We start from the raw sequence: 13,975 nt of genomic DNA on the forward strand, positions 1-13,975 counted from the left end.
AAATATCACTTATTCTACATGTATCCAAAAAAAGGTCAGTTTTTTAAAATGCAAAGGTGGGGATGAAACAGCTTTACTGCAAGTAAATATTTTACCACTAAATGGGTAAAAAATTCTGGTTTCATTATTGAATCAAAAAAGTGTCATTTTAATAAACTCCAAACTGTGATATTTGAGGTGGATGTGGGTGATGTTTGGGGAGAGAAATTGGGATAGGTCAGGGGACAGGCAGAAAGATCAAGGAGGACTTATTCTCTCGGGACATGTGAACCAAGGGAAAAGACAGTAGGAACAGCAACACCGTTCAGTGAGTGGAAGGCATCTCTGCAGTTATTACTCTGGCAAATGGAAAGGTATAAGTAAGAATTAGGAAGGTACTGATCTGCATGAAGGAGTAATTACAAGCAACAATATTACTTCTCCTTATCACAGCAAATGGAAATTCTTACGGCTCTTCAGATTCGGTAAAGATGAGAAATTGGATATAGTAAAATTTCCTAATTAGCCTCAGGACAGCTGAAGCCATCCTAATGGCACCAAAAAAAAAAAAAAGTGCATATTTTCTCTCTGCTCTCTGTTAGCACATCATCTTACTGAAGTTTCCTCAAGTCTGGAACAAACTTTTTCCTGTAGCTTTACGGTTCAACTAAGACAGACAAGAGGGGAATTTCACTTTGAGCTGAGACTCTAGCATTTATATTTTATTTGTGTGGTAGGGAAATTCTTATACAGTGGGTTCAGACAAACCATTTGGGGTCTATTGCCTTGCTGAGAAATGAGGTTCTGACTTCCCCAGTTATCTTATAGTATTTTAGGCAAATGGGTGGATTAATACCCAGTGTCTTAGTGATATGGGAAATAATTTCACCTCTATCTATCACTGAGCATTAAAAGATTGAATTATTACAGGAATGATAAGTAATTTCTTTTCTCCACCACCTTTCCAAGTAAACTAGCATGTGAAGCATCCCTAACAAACATGAGCAGTAGTTATGTAAGGCTCTTTAAAATCTTTGATGCTATCCTTTGACACATACTTAGACCAAAATCAATGTACTGTTAATTAATAAGGGCTAGCAAAAAACCCCGAGTTTTGGCCACAAACAACTTTCTGTCACATTTTATTAGTCAGTATAATTTCTACTAATACCTGGCTTATAGCTTCATGACTTTGAGTTCATATTATTTTCATGCTTCAATTAGAAAGAAGTTGATAGCCAGACTATCCAGGAAGGTAATGGAAAAGTCTTGTAGCGGGGCTTAGTGGTGGAATTTATAGTTAAATGAAACTTTGAAATATACTATAAAACTTCTCCTTCCTTTACGTAGTTTCACTTGAGGTCTCATAAGCAGTAATATGTAGAAATGCAAAACTTAATCAGCTAAAAAATATAGCAAATCCCACATATCACTTTATGCAATGCCAGGAGAGCAGAAATATATTTTCCTAACCAGAGGAAATTAACCAGGCAACAGTCCTATATCTATAATTTAAAGCAGTAAAATATGTATGGCAGAAGCTAAAGCCACCTTAAAAGAATTCAGGGTAGCAGTATATCACAAATTAATGAAATGGAGACATTTTTAGAGCATGCAGCACTGATGATATTAAAGGGGGCAGACTATTTTACCACATAGATCAGACTGATAAATACTTTTAAAATCAAGCTTTTTTCCCTGTTTAAAAGTGTAAGATCTCAAATATTAGGAGGAAGCACACACGAGTCATTAACATTTCTTATCAAATCTCAACAGAGATTAGGAATATCTCATTCTGTCCCCGCATGTAAACCTCTGATGTGGTTTACACATCAGGAAAATCTGAGTAAATCAAAAGGCAGGAATTATGGAGTCAGCGCTTACTTTGTGGTGCCTAAAAGAGAGCTGAAAGAAACTTAAAAAAAATTGCTTTGTATTCCATGCTGTAGCCAAGCTGGGCACTACGGAATATTCAACTACCCCAGGTTTTTTAAATGCAATCAATTTACTGCTGCCAAATGTAGTAGGTTTATACACATCTGGGAAACATGCACCTACGGTGTTGATGAATTTCTCCTGACATTGCACTGATTTCAAGAGAATGTTATTTTAAATTGGCAGTAGAGAAACTGGTAGAGAAGGATAAAGCCCCGAGGATGGCTGAATCAAAGAGAATTTCAAAAGAATTTTCCTGATGGTTCTTGGATAATATCACATGTTAGCTATTTTCAAAGCCAATAGTTTCCAACACACTTCCATTTATGGTATCAATAATTAAAAAATACTTCAGTGGGAGAGGAACTTACCTTACTGAGAGGAGAAATTGGAAAGCTGTGTTATTATCATAAACACAGGAGATGCAGAAAGCTTTGTCTCCATGGAAAAGCTATGGAAACAGGGATATCTTATTTGCAACTATTGAGCAGTTACCAAAAAATGTGATGTGATTGTATGTGCATGTTCAAAGTGCTACTAGAACATGATCATGCAGAAACTAAGGGCAGATCCTCATCTTCTTTGTTCAACAAGGCCGAATTAAACCACCTGAAGCTTTGCTCCTGAAGCCCGAAGACAATTAGAATAGCATTAAGGAAATGTTTTGGATCAAATTCAGCGGTAAAACTAAGTTTAAAGAAAACCTAAATTACCAAAACTCAAATCTCATTATGCCCCGCTCCCCGCCAGCACGGCCCTGCCAGCTCCTAATGAATTTTTAACGTCTTTCCCCCACCCCACCGCGCACATCAGCGCTGACTCCGGCACCCCGAGCTGTGCCGGCGCTGCACTCTAATTGTACCTCACGTGTCAAGGGGCAAGAAGAAAGGAGTGTGGCGAGAGCATTGATAAATTTAACTTAACATTCCTCCAGCTACTCAGCAGTAAGGCAGAGCGGTGAACTCCCCTCCACGTTTTACAGGGGTGTCAGGTACTTCAAAGGAATGTGTTTGAGCACGAGGGAGTCTGGCTGGCTCCCAGCTTATGCATCATTTGTGTCTGGCTGTTTCTGGAGATCCAAAGCAAAGCAAAGACTTCCTCCAGTTTGGGGTACGGTGTGGAGCTTCCTGTAGCTGTTCTCTTAGGGGTGCTGGAAGAGGTCAGCCCTGCATGTTGCATACAAACTGTGTAGTTGGAGCTGCATCTGTACTTCTTCCTTTTTCTTCCCCCCCCCCGCTTTTTTCCAGACTTCTCTCAGTCCAGATTACAGATTAATGATCTATACCTATTCAGTTTAACATATAAACGTGCTTTTAAGTCCAGCACTGTTCAGCAAGGTTTCACAAGGCCACACATGCATTGATCAGGGTTTGGAAATCATCTGGAGCAAGGCAGGAGGCAGTGGTGGGTCACCCTCACAGTGTGGGTTCAGCACAGCATGGGCAGGGGGGAAATTCAGGGAACAAGGAATGGGCACTGCTTCTGGCCCATCACTGATTCCTGGGGAATAGTGCAACATCCATGGGGAACAGTGTGGCTGCCATGAGATGATGTAGGTTTCTGTAATCCCACAAACTCACTTTTGAACGTTTTGGTGCCTGTGTCTCAACACTCCTTAATTGACATTAAAGGCATTATTTTATCTTGCAATTAGTCTCATTAACTGGCTGATCGATTTTTGGAAATGGTTTTAGTGGCACATGGAGAAGAGCTGTTGTAATACTTGCAAGGCATCACCATCAATTCTTGACTAAACGTACAAAATCTGGTTCAAGAGTTTCCCGCACACACACGAAAAAGAAAGATGATATTCATCATGACAGAGGTGCAAATCACAGAGGTCACCTTTGCTTTTGAAGTTCTTTGTCTTTTCTTACAATCAAGCAATAGGGTTTTGGTAGCCTATACTGCTTGTGAGACAGAGAGGACTTTCCCACTTTAAGTAAGGTTGAGTGACCTCCACCAGGAGCAAAGGCTGCCTGCCTGCGGCAAGGTGGAGAACAGAAGCAAGTCCCACAGGATTAACAGGTGCAACCAAATAGCCCAGTCCCTCATTTGAATCAGTAAATTAAGGGATGACAGTGATTAAGGCCGATCTCAGCCATCATAACCGATATCAAGACTTTGTAAAAGCAGACTGTCAGTGTCAGATCTTAGAGCTAGTACTCAAAGAATGAAATATTTTAAAGTAGCAGTCTCCAAAGACAGATAAAAGCCCTAAGGCTATGATTTATTTTATTTTATTTTTGTATTTGTAGGGCTGAAACTAGACCCTTTAATCCACAGGCTGACATTTTCCAATCCTACCAGGAATTAAGTGCCTAACTTTTTCAGCCTCTTTGAAAAATCTCAGCTTTAGGCTCTTTGGTAAGTTTGGCCTGATCCAGCACCAAGCTTCTTTTGAAGATGCCTCTATTGAAAGCAAAACTATATGCACTCAATTATGTAATCATGGAACAAATATTATTTTTTTTCCTATGTACCCAATATTGTAGATTTCTGGTTAAATATAAAATGGTAAAACTTGCATTCCAGAAAAAATACATGTTATGGAAAGCTTTTTTCCCCCCTTTAGTGCAGCATGTCTACCTACAGTTATTGAAGACCTTCCAACTAATTGCTGTGTTGACTGAGTAGATTGCTGTATTAAAGTGAGAGATATGAAGCTATAGCTGCTTACTGTGACCACATCTATGCACAAACTCAAACTAGTCAACTCTTTCACTGTTCCAGTGATTCATCTGAAAATGATGAAGAAGGTATCATAACTTTGTTTTACACACAACTCTCACATTAAGTTATTCTGCTCCTCAACCCTCTTTTTCTCTTATTGAAAAAAGTGACTGCGGACTTTGGTGCCCTTATCCAAGATCTGAGTGTGTCTTGTGATTAAGACCTTTAGAGATCTTTTTTTCCTTTTCCTCTAGAAACAAGGAATGCTGAAGATATGGAAAATGAAAAATGTGCCATGTTTGTCCTTGAAGTTACAGTCAGAATAGTGACAATGGCTGTATCACACTGTATTGTTGCTTTTATCAGCAAGTGCCCTGAGCATACATTAACATAATTGCAAACTGCATGAAAAGTGAACATGCAAAAATGTGATGCAATTGCCAATAGCCTCAAACATCTGTCCCAACAAAGTGTTCCTCCTCCTTATTTTAATTCTTATTACTTTAACAAGGTTAGTGAAGGAGAAACCATGTCACAGATTATATCTACATTCAGAGTGTCAGAACAATTATCGATGCAAAATTGTTATCCAAGCAAATGTGTGTCACATTTTGTTCACTTCCCATAACACCTGTTCACTTCGCTAACACATTATTCCCAGTTAAAGCCAGAACTCATTAGTCCCAGTTAAAGCCAACCTGAGAGCTTAATACATACACACGTCTGAAAAACTGAAAAAGTTAACCAAAATGTGGCACTCTTTGAGCAGGGTGTACATCTGAACCTGGTGGGCAGCAAACTTCTGCAGCAGCTAATGGAAAGAGAGTGAGCCAGACAAATAGCAATAAATGAAAAGCCACCCAGCCTGAAGAGCTGAGATCACAGAGGGGCACTACAGAACCAACCTGCATCTCAGCCACGGTGCTGACTTCAAAACTCACAATGCCAAAGAGCCCAACACTTGCCCAATGCAACACATTTTGGTTTATCTCTTCAAGAGGCAAACTACAAAAGCCACCACAAAGCAGATAGTTTAAAGCATTTTCCTTTTACCTAAATATTTGCAGATCCACTTCAGGGTTCTCAGCCCTGAGCATGGGCCTCCTGCCTCCCACCACGCTCATAGAGGGCCACCATCTCCTTACTCCCCAAACTGCTCACGTTTGCCACCAAGCTTGCATTTCCATGATACTTGAACACATACTGTGAATTTGAGGGCATCTGCCCTGCAGATATACCACTAACTGTAACCCCAGGAGGCTTAAAGAAATATCAGCACTCCAATTCATAGAGTAAAGGTCTGAAGAGGCAGCTCTGTGAACGGATAACTGCCCGGGGCTTTGCCGAGCACAATATAGCTGTCACTTGTTATTAGGTGAAAGATTTTCTGGGGAGCAGTGTTTTTCATTTTGCATGTCAGAGACGGGGGAAAAACACATTTAGACAACCATCTCTTTAAGAAAAGAGAAGAGAGCTGGGCGGCAGAGCTCACTTACCGGGGCTGGTTATTGTCAGGAGGTCAAGCCGTCGTTTCTGCTGGAAAACAAATTATAAAAGGAATAGTTAAAAGGGGACTAATTTTAGTGGGTCAGCTTAGACCTGCAAAGTAAGTGTTCTGACATTTATAGCAGAATTAATTACAAGTTACATGGCTCACAGTAACTCTTTTGGAAGGGATCCACATGCACTTTATGAGGAAGAAAAACCCCTTGCTCAGTCCTTTTAATGTGTTTTTATTTGCACTTATAAAGTGTTACTATTTCTTTTTTGGAACATACACTTGAAATGGATAGCTAGAAGCACAGATGGACCGATATATTTATAAAAGTGATTTCTGATTCCACAGGGAAGAAGACATGGAACCGGGACGAGCAACACTAAGTTCTTTATTCATATCAATCACTGACTCAATGCCTGTATGTGATCAAACACAATTATATTGCCTTGGGGTGAACCTTTCAAAGACATGTAAGAGTATCTAGACAAACTCAAGACTGATAAAAGGAAAGTTTCTTTTCATGCTGAGTGCAGTCGGCCCATGGATCTCATTGCCACCGGATATCCCTCACCCCAAAAGCTTGCCTGACTTGATCATCAGTGGATATCTGTACAGACAGCAAAATACAGGGAAGTTATTATGGCAAATAATCAAGTTTACACAGAGGAGTGTTTCTGGAAGGCCTGCAAGACTTCACATGGCAAACCAACCTGTACTGTTAGAAGGTTAGGAAAATTTTCTGCCTGGAACAAGCTATGCCACCAAAGCCTTCGTGATGGTGGGGTGCATCTGAGGTTCCCTTTCCCTGTAACATGCAGTCAGTGCTGCTGCCTGCTCCATGTTCCCAGTCTTAGGTGATCTCCCCACTGTTACCTCTCTGTAGCCCACCACTTAAATCCATGTGTGCTCCTGGACCATTATCACCCTTTTCCACCTTTTTGTGGGCTGAGAGCTTTCCATCACAAGCAGGGCTTTCCCCATCTCACAGACTGTTAATGCCTCTTCATCATAGCACTTTCTAACTTACTGTTGTCTCCCTAATTTTGCCCAACAGTAGTGTGTCTAGCTGGTATTGAAGATTATACTGTCCAGTTTAATTTCTCTCCCCTAATTTGCTCAATAATGTCTGTGTTACTTTCATTTATTGCCAGCCCTATTGATCTTCTTCTAATCTAATTCTCATCACTGCACTCACTGTATTCCCTGCGTGACAGCTGAAAGTCCTTGAGGAGGCAACATCAACTTGGTATTCCCTACTGTGAACGCTCTTCCTTGGAAATTATGACTGATGAAACTCCCTTCCAAATCCATAATTTCTCTGTAGTAAAGCTTCACTGGCTGAAGTGCATGGACATGGTCATCCACTGAATACACCTGAGCTATGTGCCCAACGGGAACGTGGCCTGCTGGGAAGCCAGGTGGGGTGTGAGGCTGAAAAATCCCACATTTTCTGAAAACTTTCTGGCCTTCAGCACCTTAAATCTGGTACAACACAAATCACATTTGTGAGAGAAGTCCTGTCTGTCTGTTTTCAGGGGCACTCCATGTTCTCTCAGCTCTGGTAAGTCATCCCAAGTACGACCCCAGCACTGTGCTCGACTGTGTTTGCTTTAGTATAAAATATCGAGGCCAGTGTGTGCCAAGTCTTTTTCCAGGTGTGCAGGGTAATGGTGAAAGGGAGAGGAATACCCTGCTGCTGCTTTGTGTCCCCTGCACAAGAACTGCTGTACCTACTCTGCAGGGGGCTGCTCACCCCCCTCCTTTCCCAGGGAGCAGGAAAGTAAAATGAGGAATACTGTGTGTAAGCAAAGGACCCACCTTCCCAGTGGGAGCCGTAAGACGAAACATCTCCTAATGAGCTAAATTTTATATAGATCCTGCACCTTAATCCTGATTCATATGTACAAAGCTATGAAATGCCAAGCTTAGCCCCCACTGGGCCAAAAGCTTTGCTTACATTTCTCAGCACAACTGGAACTCCAAATGCTGTATATCTAATGAGCAGCTAGAGCAGAAAATATATATCCAAAGCCTATACTCCGTGAAAGCTTCTCTACTAGGAAAAAAAAAGGTGGAATATAAATATCCTGCATCAAAGAAAGTTGCAAAATGCAAAGATTTGGAATAGAGAGAAAGGTATGCAGCCTGATTGGCCCCCAGTCCTGACTTGAGTCTATTAAATGGAGTAAAAATAAACATTAAATAAAAACCTAAATAGCTTAACTTGATACGTCAGGAAAACAAAAGCATATAGGAGAGGTTAAACAAAATGGGAAATAAAATTAAATTATTAGAAGTCAAACATTCAGTTTTTAACATTTTTTTTCCAGTTTGGATGCTGCCTTCAGGCTGACCTTGGAAAAAACAAATTAACTCCAGATCCAGGAAATCTCTGTGTATATGCTGAACTTTAAGCTCAAGTTATTTCTCTGACTTCAAGTGGAGCAGCACTGATCTTTTGCATCTAACACCTAACTGCTGCGAGGGATTTGAAATGCCACCAGGTCCTTGGCACTGGCTCCACCGAAACGCTCCAGGCTGGAGCACAGGGGTTCCTGCCTGCCTGGTGACCAGGAGAGGAAAAAATTCTCTGCTCTGACCTTCATTGGACCTTGAAGAGGTTTCACTGATTTAGCTCGTCAAGAGAAGTTTGTGCACACTCACCCCAGCCCCGGAGAGGAGCAAACAGCAAAGTGCATTGCAGAATTGTGCATTTAAACATGCAAAAGTACCCTAATTATGGATCCAACCACTTTCTGGAAATTCCAGCCTGCTCTCAGATCTCAGGGACTAGCTCTCTGCCGTTTCCAGGGCTCAGCTGGATGCAAGCAGCCTAGTAACTAGATGGATTTTTTTAAAAAAACAGACAGACTCACTTATGAGTAGCTATAAAAACAGCGGTATTTGAATTTAAAGAGAGAGACATTACAAATGTCACACCCATTAATAAAATAATTTCACCAGAAGTATCGTGGCTGTGGGGCTTTATATATTCACTTCTTTCTTCAGTGCTGAGAGATGCAAATTGCAGCTGTGGCCCCCCTCCAGCAGAATCACCCTCTCCCTGTTTTGACAGATTTCTTGAAAGACTCAGCTCACAAGATGTCTGGTTTTTTTTGTTCTGCCTTTAGGAATTTTCCACTTCTCAAACACCTGCCCCTGCTGAGATGCTTGGGACCATCCCAATCTCCAGGCAACCTACTGTCCCAAGAATTTCTTACAGTTTGAGCACTGAAACACAATGACTGTCGTTCCTGGTTGGGAAAGAGGTGACAGTTTCCCATGTCTCTAAGGCTGGATTTCACCTACGTTGACAAAAAGACATTCCATAAGAAACACCAAAACGAATTCCACAGCATCAGCCATAATTTGAAGGAGGCAAACAGAAATTTTCCCCGTATCATCACAGTATTGCTATCACTGTAATCCTGTCCTACCCTTGAGGGGCAGCATCCTCTTTTCCACTTTGCTGGCTATCTGACACCCCAAGGGCAGGAAGAGGTGACTCATCCCAGCTTCCCACCTCCAGCAGTTTCCATGGTTGGCACTACCCAGAGGCACAGTCCCCACAGCACAGCAAACCTGCAGCAGATCGTGTTCACTTCCACAAAATTAACACAATCTTTAATTAATGCAATAAGCACTGATGAGTAATAAATCATATTAAAATACAAGGAAGGCAATTTTTTAATAAATTAAGCATTGATTCACTCAATAAATATTAATCTACTAAGCATCAAGAATTCATTATGTTTTAGAAAACCAGTTGAAGAATGTCGCTGGTGAGCTGGTCTGAAGTGTGCAGAATGGTCCCTGTTCACCCATAATATACACTTATTTTTAACTAATTCCTTAATTTATCAAGTTAAACAACTTGCCTGAAAGTCAGCCTGGATTATTATTCCATTGCAAGATGCAATTTTCTCGACATAGATTCTAACTCACCCCTCAGTTTTTTTCCTGTTTCTTAGGAACTCCTTTTCTGAGTGCCTCCTTTCTCTTCCTTGATTTTGGTGGTCTTTAAAATATTTGCTGACTGGTGTCATTTAATTTTCACCTCAATTAACTTAGAGAGAGTTGCAAAACTTGAAAAAAAAATGCAGGGGGAGTGTAAATTAACTCATTCATTTAAGTTTAGCTTATCTATGAGATGTTCTTTCACACTTTGCTCTCTGCAGAGTTCTTCCAACCTTTTATAGAGATGTGGGATGTGCTGCACTTGCTTTGACTCTTATCTACAGATTAGCAAAAGAGAAGGAAAAAAAGCCAGATGCAAAGATGCCCCACGAGACTGATATGGAGCTGTTTCTGTAGCAACCGATGATTTTCTTCTCATGTAAGAATGAGCCCAGTCATATCTAATTCTGAATGTATCTGGGCCTTACTTGCCAGCCAAAGCTGTGTCAAGTATAAAGTCAATATAGTCAGAAAGAGTGATAAAAAACCAATTATAAAGTCATCTTCCTACTCCTCCTCCCGCCATGATCCAAAAAAATATTCTCACCCCTGCCTTCTATCCCAGCACATCATCTCCAAGCCCCCAACACCCAGCAGTGCAGGGAAGGGGAGATGGAGGTGGCAGCAGCCATTCAGGGATCTATGGCATACGTGAGGCCACTGTGCTGGGAGCTTCTTCAGCTTCCCAGGCACCCAAGTCCCAGGAGCCAGTAGAGGTTTTCTAGACAGCAAGGGCATCTCTACCTGCCTTGCTCTGAGTCTCCATATAAAATTCCTAAACCCTAAGTTGACATCAGCTTTAGAAGTTCTTGTTGGGTTTGTGCCATTTCACTGCCTTCCCTCTCTGGGCAGTGTTTTCTGCAGCTGTGAACCCAAAGGCAACTGCCCATCTCAACAGCAGCTCCTGCCACAGTCCCCTCACAGGATGCTGGAATTGACTCTCTGGGACCACACGAGGATTTTGTCTTCCAAAATGTATTTTACCCAGGCTGGTCTCTGCTATTGATCTCCTCCCTCTAATTTCAATGTGGTTTGAACAGGTGTCTGTCCCTCACAACCTTCAATTTACTGTGCAGTTCGGAGGGTTTAAGATTGAAATCAAGCGTGCAATTATATTTTTTTTCCTGGAAACTTTGCCACAAGTTGTCACTAAAAGTGCCTTTTCCTTTTGACTTCTAAACTAGTGTTTCTCTTCTCTAAACTGTGTTGACATAAGAGTAATTGAAACCAGTGTATCTAATCACAAAATAAAGATGAGGATGTACTGAAGGGTGAATTTCACATTTCTATGGCCTTTATTCTTGCCACACTCTGTAACATCAGTGCTTTTGAAAGCTGTCCTCGAACATTATGCCATGAAAGAACCCAAAAGTTCAGAAAAAGATCAAAGAGATCCCAAGTGTGCAACTTGGCACAGTGTGGCTGCCCACAAGCACCACCATAAGCCTCCTTGGTTTTGCCCTGGAGGGATTTACAGTGGAGGGGAGAGAGAAGAGGCAGAGTGGGGAGGTCAAAGGCTGTGTCCCATATTTCTCATTGCTACCTGAGGGGTTACAAGCCATGAACCTCAGTTTTTTGTGCTCCTATGCAAAAGACACTTTTGTGACAGAGGAGTGCAAACCTAGTTGTTTGTTGTTGGACAGTTTAAGAAATATTCAGGGCTAGTCAACATCCGGAAAAATTTCCTAATGAAGGAGATAAAGAAAGGTGTTAGAAAAAAGTGAGCACTTCACATCTGCCTGGATCCTCAAATGCAAGTTTCACTGCTTGTACCCTCCTTCCCTTCAGAGTGTAAGACTTACCTCCAAAGAGAAACTCCTGATTTAAGTAATGATCTCAGCAAGTTATTAATTCAAATCCTGTTAAAATGGATAATTTGATGATTTAAAGATGCTGCTTTTTTTTTTTTTTTTTAAAGCACAGTATGCTGAGCAATGATCTTTTCTTTCCATCCTGAAATCACAGGCTTTTATTCATATAATGAAACAAGATCTCACATTTTGTACTTCCCTTATGATTAGCTGCTAAAGTTTCCTGGTATAATGATAAAATGAACCAGTCAGCTTGTTGACACTTGACTGGGATTTTAGCAAATTGCATCTGCTGTAGCCTACTCTGTGGAATCAATTATTGATAATATAGGTGTGGAAGAACATTTATAAAGTGGCTTGGGATATGTTATTCCTCATGCTAAGAACTATAATGAGCATTTTAAACCATTTTAACAGTGACCTCTACAGACACTTGATCGCTGCAATATCTGGTAACTCAATTCTGGTTTAGAATCAAAACCAAGTCCAAATATTGAAAGACAGTGCCAAACTATTAAGTTACTTTACTCATACTTCTAGTGCACATATTCTTCTAGTTAATATCTGACACCTGTGTATTTCTTTCCCAAAATCAGTGATGCCTGGTACCTTACTATTTTTCTAAAACACTGTTGAACAAGTAGCCAAGACCTCTCCTTCTCCCCCTTTGAACTATTTGTCTCAGGAACAGAAGATTCATGCACAATGTTCTTACAGTCCTGTTGTGCTCAAAAGCTATTTAGAAAGAACATTAATACAAAAAACATTAAGGAAAGGTGGAAAAGCCATGGGAGGTGTCTCTGGGCAGACACACAAACACTCTGCAGTATCCGTGGCAGAAGTGGGAGGTCACAACCCCAAAGCCTTGGTGAGCAGGTGGCTACCAAAAGCAGTGGATCATTGCCCAAAGCCATGGGAGGCCGAGCACCCTCAGCAGCTTTATTGGTCACACTCATTTCATGGTCTCTTCCACATATTCTTGAGTGACATCTACTGGTGCTCCATCTATAGGTTGCCTTATTTACATATAGCACGCTCATTAGGATAGTAACCCAATTCTTAGTGAACACTAGGAATCAAAAAAAAGCCCATCAGTTCACCATAAATATTAACAGTCACAACAGAAAGCTGTCAAGGTTATCTTATCTCTGGAAAGAGAGGAGGAATGAACTGCTTTGGAATGACCTGATCCTTAACTTTGCCAATAAGAGTTATGACAACCCGAAGCCTCTTCAGTTTTCTATCCTTCTGCATTTGTAAATAAGGATCCTTATGCACCTTAGTGAAGGAATAGAAGTACATTGGTAGCAGTTTTATGGTTTATGATGTATACTATGCACATACATATTCTCAGATGTAAAAGGACACTTTGATTAGTTAATAACAGTTTGTTTTTAAACCAAGTCAAAATATGGCAAGCAAATCCAATCACTTCATTGAACTCAACTGGCAGACTTGACTCAGACCTCCCAGTTTCATGGGCTTCTATCCTTTATGTTAATCCAAACCTGAAATGCTGAGACAAATTAATGCACAGATAGCCAGGGCTCTGGGCCCTCTGCACCCTGAGCAGAGTACGTGAGTCCATGGAGTACAGCTCACAAACCCTGGTATTTCTGCCACAGTAAAGGCTGGGGGGAAAGAATGGATGATACAGCCAATGCCTCGTGTGTACTTTGCTCTGCTCTTTCCCAAAAGCTCTGGGCCTGAAAGAAATGAAGGAGGAGAACAGGCCCATTTCTCCATGGTCTGCCTCCACATCCAGGTTGGAATCAAACCTGTTTGTAGTTGCTCTAACAAAAAGGTGGCTGTGGCTGTGTGCACGTTTTAAATGTACTTACACAGCAAGGGTTCAGGATCTACTCAGTCCACAATTTAACTCAGTATTTTAAAGGGTTAGTTTTGGTAACACACTGCCACGCAGGTTTTTCATACTTTGTTGTATTACTATGTAAATTGCAGAGCTGTGGTTATAATCCTGTGCTTGTGACATCAGTTATTTAATGCCTATACAGATTATTGTAATGCCACAAACAACGGATTATGTCTTAAAGTATGTGGTGAGCAGCGGGAGCCAAAAAACTCTTCCCTTTAAATTGTATTTATTTTGAAAAAATAGAGT

General features: G+C 41.0%; 1 protein-coding gene across 2 annotated transcripts in view; it reads right to left on the bottom strand.

Moving 5' to 3' along the window:
• LOC127476644 (BEN domain-containing protein 5-like) overlaps positions 1–13,975 on the bottom strand; it is a 906,516-nt gene that overhangs the window by 421,349 nt on the left and 471,192 nt on the right. The window contains exon 6 of one of the 2 annotated variants that reach the window (XM_051799779.1): positions 6,084–6,120. In XM_051799779.1, the coding sequence (XP_051655739.1) occupies positions 6,084–6,120 (37 nt within the window). Of the gene's footprint in view, positions 1–6,083; positions 6,124–13,975 lie in introns of both variants that reach the window. The other variant, XM_051799772.1, reaches the window with a different exon arrangement.

The sequence above is a fragment of the Manacus candei genome, unplaced genomic scaffold (genome assembly GCF_025592945.1).
Source record: "Manacus candei isolate 608988 ecotype Guabito, Panama unplaced genomic scaffold, ASM2559294v1 h1tg000005l, whole genome shotgun sequence".
NCBI classification, from domain to species: Eukaryota; Metazoa; Chordata; class Aves; order Passeriformes; family Pipridae; genus Manacus; species Manacus candei.